This window comes from Oncorhynchus kisutch, linkage group LG6 (genome assembly GCF_002021735.2).
Source record: "Oncorhynchus kisutch isolate 150728-3 linkage group LG6, Okis_V2, whole genome shotgun sequence".
NCBI lineage: Eukaryota > Metazoa > Chordata > Actinopteri > Salmoniformes > Salmonidae > Oncorhynchus > Oncorhynchus kisutch.
Genome location: NC_034179.2, coordinates 10,725,918 through 10,751,213, shown reverse-complemented (window position 1 = coordinate 10,751,213; position 25,296 = coordinate 10,725,918). Strand labels below are relative to the sequence as shown.

Below are 25,296 nucleotides of genomic sequence, written 5' to 3'. Positions count from 1 at the left end.
CTCTCTCTCTACCTTTCTCCCTCCCCCTCTCCATCTCTCCCACTCCCTCTCTCTCTCTCTCTCTCTCTCTCTACCTTTCTCCCTCCTCCTCTCCCATCTCTCCCACCCCTCTCTCTCTCTCTCTCTCTCTTACCTTTCTCCCTCCTCCTCTCCATCTCTCCCACTCCCTCTCTCTCTCTCTCTCTCTCTCTCTCTCTACCTTTCTCCCTCCCCCTCTCCATCTCTCCCACTCCCTCTCTCTCTCTCTACCTTTTCTCCCTCCCCTCTCCATCTCTCCCACTCCCTCTCTCTCTCCTCTTCTCTCTCACCTTCCCCTCCCCCTCTCCATCACTCTCTCCACTCCCCCCTCTCTTCTCTCTCTCTACCTTTCTCCCTCCCCCTCTCATCTCTCCCAACTCCCTCTCTCTCTCTCTCTCTTACCTTTCTCCCTCCCCCTCTCCATCTCTCCCACTCCCTCTCTCTCTCTCTCTACCTTTCTCCCTCCCCCCTCTCCATCTCTCCCAACTCCCTCTCTTCTCTCTCTCTCTACCTTTCTCCCTCCCCCCTCTCCATCTCTCCCACTCCTCTCTCTCTCTACCTTTCTCCCTCCTCTCTCCATCTCTCCCACTCCCTCTCTCTCTCTCTCTCTCTCTCCTACCTTTCTCCCTCCCCCTCTCCATCTCTCCCACTCCCTCTCTCTTCTCTATCTCGTCTCTACCTTTCTCCCTTCCCCCTCTCCATCTCTCCCACTCCCTCTCTCTCTCTCTCTACCTTCTCCCTCCCCCTCTCCATCTCTCCCACTCCCCTCTCCTCTCTCCTCTCTCTCTCTCCTCTCTCTCTCTACCTTTCTCCCTCCCCCTCTCCATCTATCCCACTCCCTCTCTCTCTCTCTCTCTCTCTCTCTCTACCTTTCTCCCTCCCCCTCTCCATCTCTCCCACTCCCTCTCTCTCTCTCTCTCTCTCTACCTTTCTCCCTCCCCCTCTCCAACTCTCCCACTCCCTCTCTCTCTCTCTCTCTACCTTTCTCCTCCCCCCTATCCATCTCTCCCACTCCCTCTCTCTCTCTCTCTCTCTCTACCTTTTCTCCCTCCCCCTCTCCATCTCTCCCACTCCCTCCTCTCTCTCTCTCTCTACCTTTCTCCCTCCCCCCTCTCCATCTCTCCCACTCCCTCTCTCTCTCTCTCTCTACCTTTCTCCCTCCCCCTCTCCATCTCTCCCACTCCCTCTCTCTCTCTCTCTCTCTCTACCTTTCTCCCTCCCCCTCTCCATCTCTCCCACTCCCTCTCTCTCTCTCTCTCTACCCTTTCTCCCTCCCCCTCTCCATCTCTCCCACTCCCTCTCTCTCTCTCTCTCTACCTTTCTCCATCTCTCCCTCCCCCTCCCCTCTCCCTCTCTCTCTCTGCTCTCTCTCTCTCTCTCTCTCTCTCTCTCTCTCTCTCTCTCTCTCTCTCTCAATTCAATTCAATTCAATTCAATTCAATTCAATTCAAGGGGCTTTATTGGCATGGGAAACGTGTTAACATGCCAAAGCAAGTGAGGTAGATAATATACAAAAGTGAAATAAACAATAAAAATTAACAGTAAACATTATACATACAGAAGTTTCAAAACAACAAATGGTTAAGGGTCTCTCTCTCTCCCCCTATCTCTCTCTCCACATATCTCTCCCTCCCCATCTCTCCATCTCTCCCTCTCTCTCCCTATCTATCTCGCCCCTCTCTCTCTCTACCTTTCTCCCTCCCCCTTTCCATCTCTCTCTCTCTCTCTCTCTCTCTCTCTCTCTCTCTCTCTCTCTCTCTCTCTCTCTCTCTCTCTCTCTCCCCCATCTCTCTCTCTCTATCCCCCCATCTCTCTCTCTCTCTCTCTCCCCATCTCTCTCTCTCTCTCTCCCCATCTCTCCCTCTCTCTCCCTATCTTTCTCACCCTCTCTCTCTCTTTCTCTCTCTCTCACTATCTCTCTCTATTTCTCTCTCTCTACCTTTCTCCCTCCCCCTTTCCATCTCTCCCACTCCCTCCCTCCCTCTCTCTCTCTCTCCCCCCCTCTCTCTCTCTCTCTCCCTCTCACTCCCCATCTCTCCATCTCTCCCTCTCTCTCCCTATCTATCTCGCCCCTCTCTCTCTCTCTTTCTCTCTCTCTCTCACACACACTCTCTCTCTATTTCTCTCTCTCTACATTTCTCCCTCCCCCTTTCCATCTCTCTCTCTCACTCCCTCTCTCTCTCTCTGTTTCTCTCTCCCTCTCTCTCATCAATGGATAGTACAATATCATGTGGTCCTTGCCCTGCAGTAGTGTGAACGCTGCTGGTTAAACCAGACAGAATGCTAGGCGCACAATGAAGAGTGGCTCTGGGGTTAGATTTATGTTAGAGTGGCTAGACGGAAGCTACTCCGGAAGCTACTCATGACAGCCCGCTTTGAGTTTGCCAAAAGGCACATAAAGAACTCTCTGACAATGAGAAACAAGATTCTCTGGTCTGATGAAACCAAAGATTGAATTCTTTGGCCGGAGTGCAAAGTGTCACATCTGGAGGAAACCTGGCACCATCCCTATGGTAAAGCATGGTGGTGGCAGCAACATGCTGTGGGGATGTTTTTCAGGAGTGGCTTTGGGACAAGTCCTTGAGTGGCCCAGCCAGAGTCCGGACTTGAACCTATTCGAACATCTCTGAGAGACCTGAAAATAGCTGTGCAGTAACGCTCCCTATCTAACCTGACAGAGCTTGAGAGGATCTGCAGAAAATAATGGGAGAAGCTCTCCAAGTACAGGTGTGCCAAGCTTGTAGCGTCACACCCAAGAAGACTGTAAGGCTGTAATCGCTGCCAAAGGTGTTTCAACCAAGTACTGAATAAAGGGTCTGAATACTTGTGTAAATGTGATATATCAGTTTATAGTTTTTATAAACCTGTTTTTGCTTTGTCATTATGGGGTATTATGTGTAGATTGATGAGGGGGGGGGGGGGGGGGGGGGGGGGGAACAATTGAATACATTTTAGAATAAGGCTGTAACGTACCAAAAAGTGGAAAAAGTCAGAGTCTGAATACTTTCCGAATGCAATGGGGGTAAAACAGGTTCATATGGATAAAATATAGGTAAAACATGGGGTCAAATAGGGACAAAATGGGGGTAAAACATGGCGTCAAATAGGGACAAAATGGGGGTAAAACATGGGGTCAAATAGGGATAAAATGGGGGTAAAACATGGGGTCAAATAGGGGTACATTTGGGTAAAACAGGGTTAAAGTATGAGTAAGATATGGGTGAAATGGATTACACAACACATAATAAAATGCTCCCACATAGTATCCATTTCCTTCAACAAAATACAAGAATCTCTTACCTTGTTATTTGCGATCTCGTGTTGAAATCCAGTGATTTCATCGACCGAAGGACTTCAATGCAACCCAAATACTAGAAGAGAGAGAGAAGAGATTCATTTAGTTAATGGATGAATGTCAAGATGTGAAGCATTTAATTATGTCAAAACAATGTGACTTTAACACCCAGGATATTTGCAATTCTACCTCTTATAATATAAGCAGCCATTGTAGTCTGAGAAAGAGGACCAGGGCACATATGACACAGTTATTTATTCCTGTGCCTCTTCAGTGCAGCAGGCCATTCGTGACCTTCAGCATGATATTGACTCAATCCAAAAATCACTTACGGATGTTAAATGAGTGTTAAATGCAAATAAAACCAGGTTTATGCTGTTCTCTAGGTCTCGTAGCGCTGACCCTGAGAACTTGCGTATTTTGTACTCCAAAATGGAGGCCAAATGGAGCATGTTTCTCACTATACTCCTTCGGTATCTGGATTGATGACAAGTTTGCCTTTTGAAACACACGTTGGAAACTTGACAAAGAAGCTGAGATCTTTGATTGTTGTTTTATGTAGAAATAAATCCTGCCTCAGTTCCCGAAAATAGAATGAAGATTCTCCCTGTAATAGACTATGTTGACATTGTTTATATTCACGCGGCAGCATCTGTTTTTGACTCAGTATTCCATTCAGTAATATGTTTTATCACTGCGATACATTGTATTCTTTACAAACATGTGGACCAGACCTCTCCAGTGGCAACAAATGTAATATTAATAAAACTAATTTGGGCTGGTCTCTTTTGCATGTAATTTTGGCATTAATATACGTGTCACATATAAGTTTGCAAACAACATTAAAATATATATATGTCATTGAGTTAAAGCCGCATACAAACATGGTCTCTTCTTTGTTTTCTTGAGTAAGGCAGCTCCAAAATGCAGGTGTTTCAGCCTAGCTCAGTGCTTTCTGTGGTGGAGAGGCAAGCCAGCAGAAAATACAGAGCGTTGAGCCGTGATTGGATCAGTTTTCTGTCACTCATGGGGACACTACTTCATGGCCAAGTCTAAGGGTAGACCTCAAAAATTCAAGCCCCTTGGGTGCTGCCATAGAGTTACAAAAGTGCCCATCCAAGAAGGCTCAATCTCATTGGCCACAGATAAAATCATGTCAAATCACGTTCTATCGACAGTACATTTGATTGGACTGTCCAACATCATACATTCAAAATCTGAGCTACCAGTCATCATCATGAATCAAGTCGACAATCTACTGGCAAATCCTTTTTAATCCTTGTCATATTAAGAGAAATTATGAAGAGAAATTATAGATAAAAGGTATCGGTGCTCATCGGCCACTGGACATAAACATTACACAACAAGTTGGAAATCGCAAATTCAACAACGAGTGGTTTGTAAGGAATAAGTGGCTAACTGCAAGCATCGCAAAGCTATCATTAGCCTGATATTCAGTGGAGTGGCTGTGAGGTACCAAGTCTAAGATTAATGGTCTCTTTTCCTAGTTTGAAATGATAAACATTCAACATTGGCCGTGCTGTCAATGAAGCATGATTTGTGCCGTGCTCAAAACACTTTAGACTTTAGTGAGTTCAAGACAACTGGGAAAATCAAGCTACGACTGTGAAAATACGTGTTTAACTTTCACCCAACTCGAGAGCTACGACCTGAAGATCCCTGATGTCATCATGATTCAACTTTTTGTCTTGAAAGTTGTCTTGAAAGCATCATAAATCCAGAGAATTGGAGACTTTGATGACAAAATTTGCCCACGAAGGACCGCCGCGCTACCTTCCTTTTCAAGTGAGTCCACAAAGGTGAGGTGAGTCCAAAAATGTCTTGTATGCTGCTGCATAAATGATGTAATATGCCAGGGAGATATGTATACAGTAGCTAAGAAGTAATACTAAGTGGATGTTGTGTAGTATGCTGTTAGTAGCCATGTGCTTCACCCTAATAATTTGGTCTATTTTCACCTTTTAATTTTGCCTACTGCTCTGACTTGGTGGAGCCCCTGTATTAGAGAAATGTAATCATCAAATATTGTAAGAGCTATCATTGTCTGCTTATATGCCTCCTTTATTTATCCTACGGTTCTGACTTGGTGTACAGGGAGAATACTGTAAGAACAGCCCATGTTCTGAATTCTGCAGCTGTACAAAAGTGCTGAACAAATAGTTATATTCACTATGTCCGTCATAGCTCACTCATTAATGTCTTAATTTAAATTATGGATTGCCTCATAATCCTCTTGTCGTCCCCTTATGCCATAGTTTGAAAATCTCAATTGTCATTAGAAACCACATTTGTTTAAGCAAGTCAGCCATATCAGCTATGTTTTTTTATGTCAGTAAATGAGGCTGAATTAACTGTTTCACTGCCAGACAAGGCTCCTCTGATAGCCATGTGGAGCAGGTGGTAAGGTGTTGATACTGTAGGCCCTAACAGTTTGTGTGCACCGTTTGTCACCGTTATAATGCAATTAATGTATTGTTTAGTGTTGTGTGGTGTCTTTGCTGGCATACATCCCAATTTTTTTTGTTTTTCCCCACCAAGATTTACATGCTAAAATCACCACTGGACCTCTCTGTCTGTAAGAAGAGAGCTGCACTCTCTTATGTATTTACACAGTAGTCTTGCAGAAACTTCCTCTGTACATTACTTCATTGATTAATTTTAGATGTACTAATGACCAAACCCGTTCTAAGGGATGGATAACTGTGGAGATCCCTTTGGTCTCCACAGAATTGGGGAAATCTGGATCGTTTTTTTTTTTGCCCCTTATGTGTGGAAAAATAATAGTATTCCTTGCAGTTCGATATTCTGGTGCCTTTCAGGCACTTAACATGATTGATTGGAGACTTATATGTTACAGAATGCAATTGCTTTTCTTAAATATGTTTAATGATGTGTATTATGTGTTTAATTATAGTGTGTTTTATTATAGTGTGTTTAATTATAGTGTGTATTATTATAGTGTGTATTATTATAGTGTGTTTTATTATAGTGTGTTTTATTATAGTGTGTTTTATTATAGTGTGTATTATTATAGTGTGTATTATTATAGTGTGTTTTATTATAGTGTGTTTTATTATAGTGTGTTTTATTATAGTGTGTATTATTATAGTGTGTATTATTATAGTGTGTATTATTATAGTGTGTATTATTATAGTGTGTATTATTATAGTGTGTATTATTATAGTGTGTTTTATTATAGTGTGTTTTATTATAGTGTGTTTTATTATAGTGTGTTTTATTATAGTGTGTATTATTGTAGTGTGTTTTATTGTAGTGTGTATTTTTATAGTGTGTTTTATTGTAGTGTGTATTTTTATAGTGTGTTTTATTGTAGTGTGTTTTATTATAGTGTGTATTTTTATAGTGTGTTTTATTGTAGTGTGTTTTATTTGTATTGGTTATGTAGGTCTGTTGATTACAAGGAGACTTGATTACACACAGGTGGATTGTATTTATCATCATTATTCATTTATGTCAACATTGTATCATTCAGAGATCCTCACTGAACTTCTGGAGAGAGTTTGCTGCACTGAAAGTAAAGGGGCTGAATAATTTTGCACGCCCAATTTTTCAGTTTTTGATTTGTTAAAAAAGTTTGAAATATCCAATAAATGTCGTTCCACTTCATGATTGTGTCCCACTTGTTGTTGATTCTTCACAAAAAAATACAGTTTTATATCTTTATGTTTGAAGCCTGAAATGTGGCAAAAGGTCGCAAAGTTCAAGGGGGCCAAATACTTTCGCAAGGCACTGTATAGTGTGTTTTATTATAGTGTGTTTTATTATAGAGTGTGTTATTATGTAGGTCTATTGTGTTTTATTTATGTACAGGGTTTTATTTGTAAACGTATACAGGGCTCTCTTTAAAAAAAAATGTTTTATCTCAATGTGACTCAATTATTATTCACAAAAGTGTCTCAGAGAAGGAGTGCTGGATGATCTAGGATCAGTTTAGCCTTTTAGATCATAATGAATAAGATTATGTGGACAGGGTAGACCTGGGCCCAGATTCACAAAACCTTCTTATAAGAAGACATTTCTTCTTAACTGCCATGTTTTCCTTAACTATAGACTTATGAAGAAAGATAAGCAAAGTTTCTATTCCTCAAAAAGCTTCTTGAAAATGTTATTGCAGTATTTCTTATGTTTCACCTTTAAGCAAAAAGTTAAGAAGAAATTAGATTCTTGAAAATAAAGTTATTGGAAATGTTGTTAATTCCAAGGTTTAATTTTTGTCTTAAACTCAGGGCAGTGAGAAAAAGTTGAACATGTAAATTTTTTTTGGGGGGAAACATGTTTAATTCACTCACAAACTTCTTCTGAAAGTATCAGTATTGATTAATTATAAACTCAATAACATGTTTTCGATCAGAAATATGCTAACATGATTTCCATTGCTAGCTAGAGAGGTAGCTAAAACGGTTGCCTAGCAACACCTCTTACGAAGATTTGTAAGAAGATATTTCAGAAGTTCGTAAGAAAATCATTAAATCTTAAGATATTGTTGAGGAATTGCAGAAGAACCATCCTAAGTAGTCTTCATTTTTGTTCTTAAGAACCTTCTTAAGTTCTTGCGAAATAAGTGTTTGGGGAATCTGGGCACTGAAACTAGATACGCACTATTACTTTGAGACACTTCATCATAAATTCAGATATTATTCCATATGATCTAAAAGGAAAAACTAATCCTGGATCAGAATTCCAGTCTCAGACTCGTTGTGAATCAAGCAACAAGTACAACAGCAGAGCTAAAGTATAGCAGCAGGACAGGGCACGTTAATGTCTGTCTGAGCTATAGAAGCAGGCCAGGTGAATGTCTGTCTGAGCTACAGAAGCAAGCCAGGTTAGTGTCTGTCTGAGCTATAGAAGCAGGCCAGGTTAATGTCTGTCTGAGCTACAGAAGCAGGCCAGGTTAATGTCTGTCTGAGCTATAGAAGCAGGCCAGGTGAATGTCTGTCTGAGCTACAGAAGCAGGCCAGGTGAATGTCTGTCTGAGCTATAGAAGCAGGCCAGGTGAATGTCTGTCTGAGCTACAGAAGCAGGCCAGGTTAATGTCTGTCTGAGCTATAGAAGCAGGCCAGCTGAATGTCTGTCTGAGCTATAGAAGTAGGCCAGGTTAGTGTCTGTCTGAGCTATAGAAGCAGGCCAGGTTAATGTCTGTCTGAGCTATAGAAGCAGGCCAGGTTAGTGTCTGTCTGAGCTATAGAAGCAGGCCAGGTTAATGTCTGTCTGAGATATAGCAGCAGGCCAGGTTAGTGTCTGTCTGAGCTATAGAAGCAGGCCAGGTTAGTGTCTGTCTGAGCTATAGAAGCAGGCCAGGTTAATGTCTTTCTGAGATATAGCAGCAGGCCAGATTAGTGTCTGTCTAAGCTATAGAAGCAGGCCAGGTTAGTGTCTGTCTGACCTATAGAAGCAGGCCAGGTTCATGTCTGTCTGAGCTATATCAGCAGGCCAGGAAAGGTAAATGTCTGTCTGACATATAGCAGCAGGCCAGGATAGTGTCTCTGAGCTATAGCAGCAGGCCAGGTTAGCGTCTGTCTGAGCTATAGCAGCAGGCCCGGTTAGTATCTGTCTGAGATATAGCAGCAGGCTAGGTAAGTGTCTGTCTAAGATATAGCAGCAGGCCAGGTTACTGTCTGTCTGACCTATAGCAGCAGGCCAGGTTAGTGTCTGTCTGAGCTATAGCAGAAGGCCAGGTTAGTGTCTGTCTGAGATATAGCAGCAGGCCAGGTTAGTGTCTGTCTGAGCTATAGCAGCAGGCCCGGTTAGTGTCTGTCTGAGATATAGCAGCAGGCCAGTGAGGGTTAGTATCTGTCTGAGCAATTGCAGCAGGCCAGGGATGGTTAGTGTCCAGCTGAGCTATAGCAGCAGGCAACGGCAGGTTACTGTCTGCCTGAGCTATAGCAGCAGGCCAGGGCAGGTAACTGTTTGCCTGAGCAACAGCAGCAGGCCAGGTTAGTGTCTGTCTGAGGTATAGCAGCAGGCCAAGTTAGTGTATGTTTGAGCTATAGCATCAGGCCAGGTTAGTGTCTGTCTGAGCTATAGCAGCAGGCTGGGGAAGGTTTGTGTCTGTCTGAGCTATAGAAGCAGGCCAGGTTAATATCTGTCTGAGCTAAAGCCGTAGGTCAGGTTAGTGTCTGTCTGAGATATAGCAGCAGGCTAGGTTAGTGTCTGTCTGAGCCCTAGCAGCAGGCTAGGTTAGTGTCTGTCTGAGCCATAGCAGCAGGCCAGGTTTGTGTCTGTCTGAGCTATAGAAGCAGGCCAGGTTAATATCTGTCTGAGCTAAAGCAGTAGGTCAGGTTAGTGTCTGTCTGAGATATAGCAGCAGGCCAGGTTAGTGTCTGTCTGAGATATAGCAGCAGGCCAGGTTTGTGTCTGTCTGAGATATAGCTGCAGGCCAGGTTTGTGTCTGTCTGAGCAATAGCAGCAGGCCAGGCCAGGTTAGTGTCAGTTAGAGCAATAGCAGCAGGCCAGGTTAGTGTCTGTCTGAGCTATAGCAGCAGGCCAGGGACAGGTTAGTGTCTGTCTGAGCAATAGCAGCAGGCCAGGTTAGTGTCTGTCTGAGCTATAGCAGCAGGCCAGGTTTTTGTCTGTCTGAGCAATAGCAGCAGGCCAGGTTTGTGTCTGTCTGATAAATAGCAGCAGGCCAGGTCAGGTTATTGAGTGTCTGAGGAAGAGCAGCAGGCCAGGCCAGGTTAGTGTCTGTCTAAGCTATAGCAGCAGGCCTGATTAGTGTCTGTCTGAGCAATAGCAGCAGGCCAGGCCAGGTTAGTGTCAGTTAGAGCTATAGCAGCAGGGCAGGCAAGATTAGTGTCTGTCTGAGCTATAGAATCAGGCCAGGTTAGTGTCTGTCTGAGCAATAGCAGCAGGTCAGGATAATGTCTGTCTGAGCTATATGAGCAGGCCAGGTAAGTGTCTGTCTCAGCTATAGCAGTAGGCCAAGTTAGCACCTGTCTGAGCTATAGCAGCAGGCCAAGTGAGTATCTGTTTGAGCTATAGCAGTAGTACAGGTTAGTGTTTGTCTGATCAACATGAGCAGACCAGGGCATGTTAGTATATGTCTGAGATATAGCAGCAGGTCAGGTTAGTGTCTGTCTGAGCTATAGCAGCAGGCCAGAATAGTGTCTGTCTGAGCATTAGCAGTAGGCCAGGCCAGGTTAGTGTCTGTCTGAGCTAGAGCAGCAGGCCAGGTTAGTGTCCGTCTGAGCTATAGCAGCAGGCCAGGTTAGTATCTGTCTGAGCTAGAGCAGCAGGCCAGGTTAGTGTCCGTCTGAGCTATAGCAGCAGGCCAGGTTAGTGTCCGTCTGAGCTATAGCAGCAGGCCAGGCCAGGTTAGCGTCTGTCTGAGCTATAGTAGCAGGCCAGTTTAGTGTCTGTCTGAGCTATAACAGCAGGCCAGTCCAGGTTAGTGTCTGTCTGAGCTATAACAGCAGGCCAGTCCAGGTTAGCGTCTGTCTGAGCTATAGTAGCAGGCCAGTTTAGTGTCCGTCTGAGCTATAACAGCAGGCCAGTCCAGGTTAGTGTCCGTCTGAGCTATAACAGCAGGCCAGGCCAGGTTAGCGTCTGTCTGAGCTATAGTAGCAGGCCAGTTTAGTGTCTGTCTGAGCTATAACAGCAGGCCAGTCCAGGTTAGTGTCCGTCTGAGCTATAACAGCAGGCCAGGCCAGGTTAGCATCTGTCTGAGCTATAGCAGCAGGCCATGTTAATGTCTGTCTGAGCTATAGCAGCAGGCCAGGTTATTGTCTGCCTGAGCTATAGCAGCAGGCCAGGTTAATGTCTGTCTGAGATATAGCAGGAGGCCAGGTTAATGTCTGCCTGAGCTATAGCAGCAGGCCAGGTTCGTGTATGTCTGAGCTACAGCAGCAGGCCAGAGGAGGTTAGTGTCTATCTGAACAATTGCAGCAGGCCAGGAAAGGTTAGTGTCTAGGTGAGCTAGAGCAGCAGGCCAGGTTAGTATCTGTCTGAAGTAAAGCAGCAGGCCAGGATAGTGGCTGTCTGAGAAATAGCAGCAGGCCAGGTTCGTGCATGTCTGAGCTACAGCAGCAGTGCAGTTTAGTGTCTGTCTGAGCTATAGCAGCAGGACAGGTTAGTGTCTGCCTGATCTATACCAGCAGGCCAGGCCAGGTTAGCATCTGTCTGTGATATAGCAGCAGGCCAGGTTAGTGTCTGTCTGAGATATAGCAGCAGGCCAGAAAAGGTTCATGTCTGTCTGAGCTATAGCAGCAGGCCAGGTTAGTGACTGTCTGAGATATAGCAGCAGGCCAGGTTAGTGTCTGTCTGAGCTAGAGCAGCAGGCCAGGTTAGTGTCTGTCTGAGCTATAGCAGCAGGCCAGGTTATTGTCTGCCTGAGCTATAGCAGCAGGCCAGGTTAATGTCTGTCTGAGATATAGCAGGAGGCCAGGTTAATGTCTGCCTGAGCTATAGCAGCAGGCCAGGTTCGTGTATGTCTGAGCTACAGCAGCAGGCCAGAGGAGGTTAGTGTCTATCTGAACAATTGCAGCAGGCCAGGAAAGGTTAGTGTCTAGGTGAGCTAGAGCAGCAGGCCAGGTTAGTATCTGTCTGAAATAAAGCAGCAGGCCAGGATAGTGGCTGTCTGAGAAATAGCAGCAGGCCAGGTTCGTGCATGTCTGAGCTACAGCAGCAGTGCAGTTTAGTGTCTGTCTGAGCTATAGCAGCAGGACAGGTTAGTGTCTGCCTGATCTATACCAGCAGGCCAGGCCAGGTTAGCATCTGTCTGTGATATAGCAGCAGGCCAGGTTAGTGTCTGTCTGAGATATAGCAGCAGGCCAGAAAAGGTTCATGTCTGTCTGAGCTATAGCAGCAGGCCAGGTTAGTGACTGTCTGAGATATAGCAGCAGGCCAGGTTAGTGTCTGTCTGAGCTAGAGCAGCAGGCCAGGTTAGTGTCCGTCTGAGCTATAGCAGCAGGCCAGGTTAGTGTCTGTCTGAGCTAGAGCAGCAGGCCAGGTTAGTGTCCGTCTGAGCTATAGCAGCAGGCCAGGTTAGTGTCCGTCTGAGCTATAGCAGCAGGCCAGGCCAGGTTAGCGTCTGTCTGAGCTATAGTAGCAGGCCAGTTTAGTGTCTGTCTGAGCTATAACAGCAGGCCAGTCCAGGTTAGTGTCTGTCTGAGCTATAACAGCAGGCCAGTCCAGGTTAGCGTCTGTCTGAGCTATAGTAGCAGGCCAGTTTAGTGTACGTCTGAGCTATAACAGCAGGCCAGTCCAGGTTAGTGTCCGTCTGAGCTATAACAGCAGGCCAGGCCAGGTTAGCGTCTGTCTGAGCTATAGTAGCAGGCCAGTTTAGTGTCCGTCTGAGCTATAACAGCAGGCCAGTCCAGGTTAGTGTCTGTCTGAGCTATAACAGCAGGCCAGGCCAGGTTAGCATCTGTCTGAGCTATAGCAGCAGGCCATGTTAATGTCTGTCTGAGCTATAGCAGCAGGCCAGGTTATTGTCTGCCTGAGCTATAGCAGCAGGCCAGGTTAATGTCTGTCTGCGATATAGCAGGAGGCCAGGTTAATGTCTGCCTGAGCTATAGCAGCAGGCCAGGTTCGTGTATGTCTGAGCTACAGCAGCAGGCCAGAGGAGGTTAGTGTCTATCTGAACAATTGCAGCAGGCCAGGAAAGGTTAGTGTCTAGGTGAGCTAGAGCAGCAGGACAGGTTAGTGTCTGCCTGATCTATACCAGCAGGCCAGGCCAGGTTAGCATCTGTCTGTGATATAGCAGCAGGCCAGGTTAGTGTCTGTCTGAGATATAGCAGCAGGCCAGAAAAGGTTCATGTCTGTCTGAGCTATAGCAGCAGGCCAGGTTAGTGACTGTCTGAGATATAGCAGCAGGCCAGGTTAGTGTCTGTCTGAGCTAGAGCAGCAGGCCAGGTTAGTGTCCGTCTGAGCTATAGCAGCAGGCCAGGTTAGTGTCTGTCTGAGCTAGAGCAGCAGGCCAGGTTAGTGTCCGTCTGAGCTATAGCAGCAGGCCAGGTTAGTGTCCGTCTGAGCTATAGCAGCAGGCCAGGTTAGTGTCCGTCTGAGCTATAGCAGCAGGCCAGGCCAGGTTAGCGTCTGTCTGAGCTATAGTAGCAGGCCAGTTTAGTGTCTGTCTGAGCTATAACAGCAGGCCAGTCCAGGTTAGTGTCTGTCTGAGCTATAACAGCAGGCCAGTCCAGGTTAGCGTCTGTCTGAGCTATAGTAGCAGGCCAGTTTAGTGTCCGTCTGAGCTATAACAGCAGGCCAGTCCAGGTTAGTGTCCGTCTGAGCTATAACAGCAGGCCAGGCCAGGTTAGCGTCTGTCTGAGCTATAGTAGCAGGCCAGTTTAGTGTCCGTCTGAGCTATAACAGCAGGCCAGTCCAGGTTAGTGTCTGTCTGAGCTATAACAGCAGGCCAGGCCAGGTTAGCATCTGTCTGAGCTAGAGCAGCAGGCCATGTTAATGTCTGTCTGAGCTATAGCAGCAGGCCAGGTTATTGTCTGCCTGAGCTATAGCAGCAGGCCAGGTTAATGTCTGTCTGCGATATAACAGCAGGCCAGGTCAGGTTAGCGTCTGTCTGAGCTATAGTAGCAGGCCAGTTTAGTGTCCGTCTGAGCTATAGCAGCAGGCCAGGTTCGTGTATGTCTGAGCTACAGCAGCAGGCCAGAGGAGGTTAGTGTCTATCTGAACAATTGCAGCAGGCCAGGAAAGGTTAGTGTCTAGGTGAGCTAGAGCAGCAGGCCAGGTTAGTATCTGTCTGAAGTAAAGCAGCAGGCCAGGTTAGTGTCTGTCTGAGCTAGAGCAGCAGGCCAGGTTAGTGTCCGTCTGAGCTATAGCAGCAGGCCAGGTTAGTGTCCGTCTGAGCTAGAGCAGCAGGCCAGGTTAGTGTCCGTCTGAGCTATAGCAGCAGGCCAGGTTAGTGTCCGTCTGAGCTATAGCAGCAGGCCAGGTTAGTGTCCGTCTGAGCTATAGCAGCAGGCCAGGCCAGGTTAGCGTCTGTCTGAGCTATAGTAGCAGGCCAGTTTAGTGTCTGTCTGAGCTATAACAGCAGGCCAGTCCAGGTTAGTGTCTGTCTGAGCTATAACAGCAGGCCAGTCCAGGTTAGCGTCTGTCTGAGCTATAGTAGCAGGCCAGTTTAGTGTCCGTCTGAGCTATAACAGCAGGCCAGGCCAGGTTAGCGTCTGTCTGAGCTATAGTAGCAGGCCAGTTTAGTGTCCGTCTGAGCTATAACAGCAGGCCAGTCCAGGTTAGTGTCTGTCTGAGCTATAACAGCAGGCCAGGCCAGGTTAGCATCTGTCTGAGCTAGAGCAGCAGGCCATGTTAATGTCTGTCTGAGCTATAGCAGCAGGCCAGGTTATTGTCTGCCTGAGCTATAGCAGCAGGCCAGGTTAATGTCTGTCTGAGATATAGCAGGAGGCCAGGTTAATGTCTGCCTGAGCTATAGCAGCAGGCCAGGTTCGTGTATGTCTGAGCTACAGCAGCAGGCCAGAGGAGGTTAGTGTCTATCTGAACAATTGCAGCAGGCCAGGAAAGGTTAGTGTCTAGGTGAGCTAGAGCAGCAGGCCAGGTTAGTATCTGTCTGAAGTAAAGCAGCAGGCCAGGATAGTGGCTGTCTGAGAAATAGCAGCAGGCCAGGTTCGTGCATGTCTGAGCTACAGCAGCAGTGCAGTTTAGTGTCTGTCTGAGCTATAGCAGCAGGCCAGAAAAGGTTCATGTCTGTCTGAGCTATAGCAGCAGGCCAGGTTAGTGACTGTCTGAGATATAGCAGCAGGCCAGGTTAGTGTCTGTCTGAGCTAGAGCAGCAGGCCAGGTTAGTGTCCGTCTGAGCTATAGCAGCAGGCCAGGTTAGTGTCTGTCTGAGCTAGAGCAGCAGGCCAGGTTAGTGTCCGTCTGAGCTATAGCAGCAGGCCAGGTTAGTGTCCGTCTGAGCTATAGCAGCAGGCCAGGTTAGTGTCCGTCTGAGCTATAGCAGCAGGCCAGGCCAGGTTAGCGTCTGTCTGAGCTATAGTAGCAGGCCAGTTTAGTGTCTGTCTGAGCTATAACAGCAGGCCAGTCCAGGTTAGTGTCTGTCTGAGCTATAACAGCAGGCCAGTCCAGGTTAGCGTCTGTCTGAGCTATAGTAGCAGGCCAGTTTAGTGTCCGTCTGAGCTATAACAGCAGGCCAGTCCAGGTTAGTGTCCGTCTGAGCTATAACAGCAGGCCAGGCCAGGTTAGCGTCTGTCTGAGCTATAGTAGCAGGCCAGTTTAGTGTCCGTCTGAGCTATAACAGCAGGCCAGTCCAGGTTAGTGTCTGTCTGAGCTATAACAGCAGGCCAGGCCAGGTTAGCATCTGTCTGAGCTAGAGCAGCAGGCCATGTTAATGTCTGTCTGAGCTATAGCAGCAGGCCAGGTTATTGTCTGCCTGAGCTATAGCAGCAGGCCAGGTTAATGTCTGTCTGAGATATAGCAGGAGGCCAGGTTAATGTCTGCCTGAGCTATAGCAGCAGGCCAGGTTCGTGTATGTCTGAGCTACAGCAGCAGGCCAGAGGAGGTTAGTGTCTATCTGAACAATTGCAGCAGGCCAGGAAAGGTTAGTGTCTAGGTGAGCTAGAGCAGCAGGCCAGGTTAGTATCTGTCTGAAGTAAAGCAGCAGGCCAGGTTAGTGTCTGTCTGAGCTAGAGCAGCAGGCCAGGTTAGTGTCCGTCTGAGCTATAGCAGCAGGCCAGGTTAGTGTCTGTCTGAGCTAGAGCAGCAGGCCAGGTTAGTGTCCGTCTGAGCTATAGCAGCAGGCCAGGTTAGTGTCCGTCTGAGCTATAGCAGCAGGCCAGGTTAGTGTCCGTCTGAGCTATAGCAGCAGGCCAGGCCAGGTTAGCGTCTGTCTGAGCTATAGTAGCAGGCCAGTTTAGTGTCTGTCTGAGCTATAACAGCAGGCCAGTCCAGGTTAGTGTCTGTCTGAGCTATAACAGCAGGCCAGTCCAGGTTAGCGTCTGTCTGAGCTATAGTAGCAGGCCAGTTTAGTGTCCGTCTGAGCTATAACAGCAGGCCAGTCCAGGTTAGTGTCCGTCTGAGCTATAACAGCAGGCCAGGCCAGGTTAGCGTCTGTCTGAGCTATAGTAGCAGGCCAGTTTAGTGTCCGTCTGAGCTATAACAGCAGGCCAGTCCAGGTTAGTGTCTGTCTGAGCTATAACAGCAGGCCAGGCCAGGTTAGCATCTGTCTGAGCTAGAGCAGCAGGCCATGTTAATGTCTGTCTGAGCTATAGCAGCAGGCCAGGTTATTGTCTGCCTGAGCTATAGCAGCAGGCCAGGTTAATGTCTGTCTGAGATATAGCAGGAGGCCAGGTTAGTGTCTGTCTGAGCTAGAGCAGCAGGCCAGGTTAGTGTCCGTCTGAGCTATAGCAGCAGGCCAGGTTAGTGTCCGTCTGAGCTATAGCAGCAGGCCAGGTTAGTGTCCGTCTGAGCTATAGCAGCAGGCCAGGCCAGGTTAGCGTCTGTCTGAGCTATAGTAGCAGGCCAGTTTAGTGTCTGTCTGAGCTATAACAGCAGGCCAGTCCAGGTTAGTGTCTGTCTGAGCTATAACAGCAGGCCAGTCCAGGTTAGCGTCTGTCTGAGCTATAGTAGCAGGCCAGTTTAGTGTCCGTCTGAGCTATAACAGCAGGCCAGGCCAGGTTAGCGTCTGTCTGAGCTATAGTAGCAGGCCAGTTTAGTGTCCGTCTGAGCTATAACAGCAGGCCAGTCCAGGTTAGTGTCTGTCTGAGCTATAACAGCAGGCCAGGCCAGGTTAGCATCTGTCTGAGCTATAGCAGCAGGCCATGTTAATGTATGTCTGAGCTATAGCAGCAGGCCAGGTTATTGTCTGCCTGAGCTATAGCAGCAGGCCAGGTTAATGTCTGTCTGAGATATAGCAGGAGGCCAGGTTAATGTCTGCCTGAGCTATAGCAGCAGGCCAGGTTCGTGTATGTCTGAGCTACAGCAGCAGGCCAGAGGAGGTTAGTGTCTATCTGAACAATTGCAGCAGGCCAGGAAAGGTTAGTGTCTAGGTGAGCTAGAGCAGCAGGACAGGTTAGTGTCTGCCTGATCTATACCAGCAGGCCAGGCCAGGTTAGCATCTGTCTGTGATATAGCAGCAGGCCAGGTTAGTGTCTGTCTGAGATATAGCAGCAGGCCAGAAAAGGTTCATGTCTGTCTGAGCTATAGCAGCAGGCCAGGTTAGTGACTGTCTGAGATATAGCAGCAGGCCAGGTTAGTGTCTGTTTGAGCTAGAGCAGCAGGCCAGGTTAGTGTCCGTCTGAGCTATAGCAGCAGGCCAGGTTAGTGTCTGTCTGAGCTAGAGCAGCAGGCCAGGTTAGTGTCCGTCTGAGCTATAGCAGCAGGCCAGGTTAGTGTCCGTCTGAGCTATAGCAGCAGGCCAGGCCAGGTTAGCGTCTGTCTGAGCTATAGTAGCAGGCCAGTTTAGTGTCCGTCTGAGCTATAACAGCAGGCCAGTCCAGGTTAGTGTCTGTCTGAGCTAGAGCAGCAGGCCAGGTTAGTGTCCGTCTGAGCTATAGCAGCAGGCCAGGTTAGTGTCCGTCTGAGCTATAACAGCAGGCCAGGCCAGGTTAGCGTCTGTCTGAGCTATAGTAGCAGGCCAGTTTAGTGTCCGTCTGAGCTATAACAGCAGGCCAGTCCAGGTTAGTGTCTGTCTGAGCTATAACAGCAGGCCAGGCCAGGTTAGCATCGGTCTGAGCTAGAGCAGCAGGCCATGTTAATGTCTGTCTGAGCTATAGCAGCAGGCCAGGTTATTGTCTGCCTGAGCTATAGCAGCAGGCCAGGTTAATGTCTGTCTGAGATATAACAGCAGGCCAGGTCAGGTTAGCGTCTGTCTGAGCTATAGTAGCAGGCCAGTTTAGTGTCCGTCTGAGCTATAGCAGCAGGCCAGGTTCGTGTATGTCTGAGCTACAGCAGCAGGCCAGAGGAGGTTAGTGTCTATCTGAACAATTGCAGCAGGCCAGGAAAGGTTAGTGTCTAGGTGAGCTAGAGCAGCAGGCCAGGTTAGTATCTGTCTGAAGTAAAGCAGCAGGCCAGGTTAGTGTCTGTCTGAGCTAGAGCAGCAGGCCAGGTTAGTGTCCGTCTGAGCTATAGCAGCAGGCCAGGTTAGTGTCCGTCTGAGCTAGAGCAGCAGGCCAGGTTAGTGTCCGTCTGAGCTATAGCAGCAGGCCAGGTTAGTGTCCGTCTGAGCTATAGCAGCAGGCCAGGTTAGTGTCCGTCTGAGCTATAGCAGCAGGCCAGGCCAGGTTAGCGTCTGTCTGAGCTATAGTAGCAGGCCAGTTTAGTGTCTGTCTGAGCTATAACAGCAGGCCAGTCCAGGTTAGTGTCTGTCTGAGCTATAACAGCAGGCCAGTCCAGGTTAGCGTCTGTCTGAGCTATAGTAGCAGGCCAGTTTAGTGTCCGTCTGAGCTATAACAGCAGGCCAGTCCAGGTTAGTGTCCGTCTGAGCTATAACAGCAGGCCAGGCCAGGTTAGCGTCTGTCTGAGCTATAGTAGCAGGCCAGTTTAGTGTCCGTCTGAGCTATAACAGCAGGCCAGTCCAGGTTAGTGTCTGTCTGAGCTATAACAGCAGGCCAGGCCAGGTTAGCATCTGTCTGAGCTAGAGCAGCAGGCCATGTTAATGTCTGTCTGAGCTATAGCAGCAGGCCAGGTTATTGTCTGCCTGAGCTATAGCAGCAGGCCAGGTTAATGTCTGTCTGAGATATAGCAGGAGGCCAGGTTAATGTCTGCCTGAGCTATAGCAGCAGGCCAGGTTCGTGTATGTCTGAGCTACAGCAGCAGGCCAGAGGAGGTTAGTGTCTATCTGAACAATTGCAGCAGGCCAGGAAAGGTTAGTGTCTAGGTGAGCTAGAGCAGCAGGCCAGGTTAGTATCTGTCTGAAGTAAAGCAGCAGGCCAGGATAGTGGCTGTCTGAGAAATAGCAGCAGGCCAGGTTCGTGCATGTCTGAGCTACAGCAGCAGTGCAGTTTAGTGTCTGTCTGAGCTATAGCAGCAGGCCAGAAAAGGTTCATGTCTGTCTGAGCTATAGCAGCAGGCCAGGTTAGTGACTGTCTGAGATATAGCAGCAGGCCAGGTTAGTGTCTGTCTGAGCTAGAGCAGCAGGCCAGGTTAGTGTCCGTCTGAGCTATAGCAGCAGGCCAGGTTAGTGTCTGTCTGAGCTAGAGCAGCAGGCCAGGTTAGTGTCCGTCTGAGCTATAGCAGCAGGCCAGGTTAGTGTCCGTCTGAGCTATAGCAGCAGGCCAGGTTAGTGTCCGTCTGAGCTATAGCAGCAGGCCAGGCCAGGTTAGCGTCTGTCTGAGCTATAGTAGCAGGCCAGTTTAGTGTCTGTCTGAGCTATAACAGCAGGCCAGTCCAGGTTAGTGTCTGTCTGAGCTATAACAGCAGGCCAGTCCAGGTTAGCGTCTGTCTGAGCTATAGTAGCAGGCCAGTTTAGTGTCCGTCTGAGCTATAACAGCAGGCCAGTCCAGGTTAGTGTCCGTCTGAGCTATAACAGCAGGCCAGGCCAGGTTAGCGTCTGTCTGAGCTATAGTAGCAGGCCAGTTTAGTGTCCGTCTGAGCTATAACAGCAGGCCAGTCCAGGTTAGTGTCTGTCTGAGCTATAACAGCAGGCCAGGCCAGGTTAGCATCTGTCTGAGCTAGAGCAGCAGGCCATGTTAATGTCTGTCTGAGCTATAGCAGCAGGCCAGGTTATTGTCTGCCTGAGCTATAGCAGCAGGCCAGGTTAATGTCTGTCTGAGATATAGCAGGAGGCCAGGTTAATGTCTGCCTGAGCTATAGCAGCAGGCCAGGTTTGTGTATGTCTGAGCTACAGCAGCAGGCCAGAGGAGGTTAGTGTCTATCTGAACAATTGCAGCAGGCCAGGAAAGGTTAGTGTCTAGGTGAGCTAGAGCAGCAGGCCAGGTTAGTATCTGTCTGAAGTAAAGCAGCAGGCCAGGTTAGTGTCTGTCTGAGCTAGAGCAGCAGGCCAGGTTAGTGTCCGTCTGAGCTATAGCAGCAGGCCAGGTTAGTGTCTGTCTGAGCTAGAGCAGCAGGCCAGGTTAGTGTCCGTCTGAGCTATAGCAGCAGGCCAGGTTAGTGTCCGTCTGAGCTATAGCAGCAGGCCAGGTTAGTGTCCGTCTGAGCTATAGCAGCAGGCCAGGCCAGGTTAGCGTCTGTCTGAGCTATAGTAGCAGGCCAGTTTAGTGTCTGTCTGAGCTATAACAGCAGGCCAGTCCAGGTTAGTGTCTGTCTGAGCTATAACAGCAGGCCAGTCCAGGTTAGCGTCTGTCTGAGCTATAGTAGCAGGCCAGTTTAGTGTCCGTCTGAGCTATAACAGCAGGCCAGTCCAGGTTAGTGTCCGTCTGAGCTATAACAGCAGGCCAGGCCAGGTTAGCGTCTGTCTGAGCTATAGTAGCAGGCCAGTTTAGTGTCCGTCTGAGCTATAACAGCAGGCCAGTCCAGGTTAGTGTCTGTCTGAGCTATAACAGCAGGCCAGGCCAGGTTAGCATCTGTCTGAGCTAGAGCAGCAGGCCATGTTAATGTCTGTCTGAGCTATAGCAGCAGGCCAGGTTATTGTCTGCCTGAGCTATAGCAGCAGGCCAGGTTAATGTCTGTCTGAGATATAGCAGGAGGCCAGGTTAGTGTCTGTCTGAGCTAGAGCAGCAGGCCAGGTTAGTGTCCGTCTGAGCTATAGCAGCAGGCCAGGTTAGTGTCCGTCTGAGCTATAGCAGCAGGCCAGGTTAGTGTCCGTCTGAGCTATAGCAGCAGGCCAGGCCAGGTTAGCGTCTGTCTGAGCTATAGTAGCAGGCCAGTTTAGTGTCTGTCTGAGCTATAACAGCAGGCCAGTCCAGGTTAGTGTCTGTCTGAGCTATAACAGCAGGCCAGTCCAGGTTAGCGTCTGTCTGAGCTATAGTAGCAGGCCAGTTTAGTGTCCGTCTGAGCTATAACAGCAGGCCAGGCCAGGTTAGCGTCTGTCTGAGCTATAGTAGCAGGCCAGTTTAGTGTCCGTCTGAGCTATAACAGCAGGCCAGTCCAGGTTAGTGTCTGTCTGAGCTATAACAGCAGGCCAGGCCAGGTTAGCATCTGTCTGAGCTATAGCAGCAGGCCATGTTAATGTATGTCTGAGCTATAGCAGCAGGCCAGGTTATTGTCTGCCTGAGCTATAGCAGCAGGCCAGGTTAATGTCTGTCTGAGATATAGCAGGAGGCCAGGTTAATGTCTGCCTGAGCTATAGCAGCAGGCCAGGTTCGTGTATGTCTGAGCTACAGCAGCAGGCCAGAGGAGGTTAGTGTCTATCTGAACAATTGCAGCAGGCCAGGAAAGGTTAGTGTCTAGGTGAGCTAGAGCAGCAGGACAGGTTAGTGTCTGCCTGATCTATACCAGCAGGCCAGGCCAGGTTAGCATATGTCTGTGATATAGCAGCAGGCCAGGTTAGTGTCTGTCTGAGATATAGCAGCAGGCCAGAAAAGGTTCATGTCTGTCTGAGCTATAGCAGCAGGCCAGGTTAGTGACTGTCTGAGATATAGCAGCAGGCCAGGTTAGTGTCTGTTTGAGCTAGAGCAGCAGGCCAGGTTAGTGTCCGTCTGAGCTATAGCAGCAGGCCAGGTTAGTGTCTGTCTGAGCTAGAGCAGCAGGCCAGGTTAGTGTCCGTCTGAGCTATAGCAGCAGGCCAGGTTAGTGTCCGTCTGAGCTATAGCAGCAGGCCAGGCCAGGTTAGCGTCTGTCTGAGCTATAACAGCAGGCCAGTCCAGGTTAGTGTCTGTCTGAGCTATAACAGCAGGCCAGTCCAGGTTAGTGTCTGTCTGAGCTATAGTAGCAGGCCAGTTTAGTGTCTGTCTGAGCTATAACAGCAGGCCAGTCCAGGTTAGTGTCTGTCTGAGCTATAACAGCAGGCCAGTCCAGGTTAGTGTCTGTCTGAGCTATAGTAGCAGGCCAGTTTAGTGTCTGTCTGAGCTATAACAGCAGGCCAGTCCAGGTTAGTGTCCGTCTGAGCTATAACAGCAGGCCAGGCCAGGTTAGCATCTGTCTGAGCTATAGCAGCAGGCCATGTTAATGTCTGTCTGAGCTATAGCAGCAGGCCAGGTTATTGTCTGCCTGAGCTATAGCAGCAGGCCAGGTTAATGTCTGTCTGAGATATAGCAGGAGGCCAGGTTAATGTCTGCCTGAGCTATAGCAGCAGGCCAGGTTCGTGTATGTCTGAGCTACAGCAGCAGGCCAGAGGAGGTTAGTGTCTATCTGAACAATTGCAGCAGGCCAGGAAAGGTTAGTGTCTAGGTGAGCTAGAGCAGCAGGCCAGGTTAGTATCTGTCTGAAGTAAAGCAGCAGGCCAGGATAGTGGCTGTCTGAGAAATAGCAGCAGGCCAGGTTCGTGCATGTCTGAGCTACAGCAGCAGTGCAGTTTAGTGTCTGTCTGAGCTATAGCAGCAGGACAGGTTAGTGTCTGCCTGATCTATACCAGCAGGCCAGGCCAGGTTAGCATCTGTCTGTGATATAGCAGCAGGCCAGGTTAGTGTCTGTCTGAGATATAGCAGCAGGCCAGAAAAGGTTCATGTCTGTCTGAGCTATAGCAGCAGGCCAGGTTAGTGACTGTCTGAGATATAGCAGCAGGCCAGGTTAGTGTCTGTCTGAGCTAGAGCAGCAGGCCAGGTTAGTGTCTGTCTGAGCTATAGCAGCAGGCCAGGTTATTGTCTGCCTGAGCTATAGCAGCAGGCCAGGTTAATGTCTGTCTGAGATATAGCAGGAGGCCAGGTTAATGTCTGCCTGAGCTATAGCAGCAGGCCAGGTTCGTGTATGTCTGAGCTACAGCAGCAGGCCAGAGGAGGTTAGTGTCTATCTGAACAATTGCAGCAGGCCAGGAAAGGTTAGTGTCTAGGTGAGCTAGAGCAGCAGGCCAGGTTAGTATCTGTCTGAAGTAAAGCAGCAGGCCAGGATAGTGGCTGTCTGAGAAATAGCAGCAGGCCAGGTTCGTGCATGTCTGAGCTACAGCAGCAGTGCAGTTTAGTGTCTGTCTGAGCTATAGCAGCAGGACAGGTTAGTGTCTGCCTGATCTATACCAGCAGGCCAGACCAGGTTAGCATCTGTCTGTGATATAGCAGCAGGCCAGGTTAGTGTCTGTCTGAGATATAGCAGCAGGCCAGAAAAGGTTCATGTCTGTCTGAGCTATAGCAGCAGGCCAGGTTAGTGACTGTCTGAGATATAGCAGCAGGCCAGGTTAGTGTCTGTCTGAGCTAGAGCAGCAGGCCAGGTTAGTGTCCGTCTGAGCTATAGCAGCAGGCCAGGTTAGTGTCTGTCTGAGCTAGAGCAGCAGGCCAGGTTAGTGTCCGTCTGAGCTATAGCAGCAGGCCAGGTTAGTGTCCGTCTGAGCTATAGCAGCAGGCCAGGCCAGGTTAGCGTCTGTCTGAGCTATAGTAGCAGGCCAGTTTAGTGTCTGTCTGAGCTATAACAGCAGGCCAGTCCAGGTTAGTGTCTGTCTGAGCTATAACAGCAGGCCAGTCCAGGTTAGCGTCTGTCTGAGCTATAGTAGCAGGCCAGTTTAGTGTCCGTCTGAGCTATAACAGCAGGCCAGTCCAGGTTAGTGTCCGTCTGAGCTATAACAGCAGGCCAGGCCAGGTTAGCGTCTGTCTGAGCTATAGTAGCAGGCCAGTTTAGTGTCCGTCTGAGCTATAACAGCAGGCCAGTCCAGGTTAGTGTCTGTCTGAGCTATAACAGCAGGCCAGGCCAGGTTAGCATCTGTCTGAGCTATAGCAGCAGGCCATGTTAATGTCTGTCTGAGCTATAGCAGCAGGCCAGGTTATTGTCTGCCTGAGCTATAGCAGCAGGCCAGGTTAATGTCTGTCTGAGATATAGCAGGAGGCCAGGTTAATGTCTGCCTGAGCTATAGCAGCAGGCCAGGTTCGTGTATGTCTGAGCTACAGCAGCAGGCCAGAGGAGGTTAGTGTCTATCTGAACAATTGCAGCAGGCCAGGAAAGGTTAGTGTCTAGGTGAGCTAGAGCAGCAGGCCAGGTTAATGTCTGTCTGAGATATAGCAGGAGGCCAGGTTAATGTCTGCCTGAGCTATAGCAGCAGGCCAGGTTCGTGTATGTCTGAGCTACAGCAGCAGGCCAGAGGAGGTTAGTGTCTATCTGAACAATTGCAGCAGGCCAGGAAAGGTTAGTGTCTAGGTGAGCTAGAGCAGCAGGACAGGTTAGTGTCTGCCTGATCTATACCAGCAGGCCAGGCCAGGTTAGCATCTGTCTGTGATATAGCAGCAGGCCAGGTTAGTGTCTGTCTGAGATATAGCAGCAGGCCAGAAAAGGTTCATGTCTGTCTGAGCTATAGCAGCAGGCCAGGTTAGTGACTGTCTGAGATATAGCAGCAGGCCAGGTTAGTGTCTGTCTGAGCTAGAGCAGCAGGCCAGGTTAGTGTCCGTCTGAGCTATAGCAGCAGGCCAGGTTAGTGTCTGTCTGAGCTAGAGCAGCAGGCCAGGTTAGTGTCCGTCTGAGCTATAGCAGCAGGCCAGGTTAGTGTCCGTCTGAGCTATAGCAGCAGGCCAGGCCAGGTTAGCGTCTGTCTGAGCTATAGTAGCAGGCCAGTTTAGTGTCTGTCTGAGCTATAACAGCAGGCCAGTCCAGGTTAGTGTCTGTCTGAGCTATAACAGCAGGCCAGTCCAGGTTAGTGTCTGTCTGAGCTATAGTAGCAGGCCAGTTTAGTGTCTGTCTGAGCTATAACAGCAGGCCAGTCCAGGTTAGTGTCCGTCTGAGCTATAACAGCAGGCCAGGCCAGGTTAGCATCTGTCTGAGCTATAGCAGCAGGCCATGTTAATGTCTGTCTGAGCTATAGCAGCAGGCCAGGTTATTGTCTGCCTGAGCTATAGCAGCAGGCCAGGTTAATGTCTATCTGAGATATAGCAGGAGGCCAGGTTAATGTCTGCCTGAGCTATAGCAGCAGGCCCTGTTCGTGTATGTCTGAGCTACAGCAGCAGGCCAGAGGAGGTTAGTGTCTATCTGAACAATTGCAGCAGGCCAGGAAAGGTTAGTGTCTAGGT

General features: G+C 48.7%; 1 protein-coding gene across 1 annotated transcript in view; it reads right to left on the bottom strand.

Annotated features, from left to right (window-relative positions):
- The window catches only part of shc3 (SHC (Src homology 2 domain containing) transforming protein 3), a 67,622-nt gene that overhangs the window by 25,782 nt on the left and 16,544 nt on the right, over positions 1 to 25,296 (bottom strand). The window contains exon 2 of the mRNA XM_031826154.1: positions 3,319 to 3,389. Coding sequence (XP_031682014.1) covers positions 3,319 to 3,389 — 71 coding nt within the window. The remainder of the gene's footprint in view (positions 1 to 3,318; positions 3,390 to 25,296) is intronic.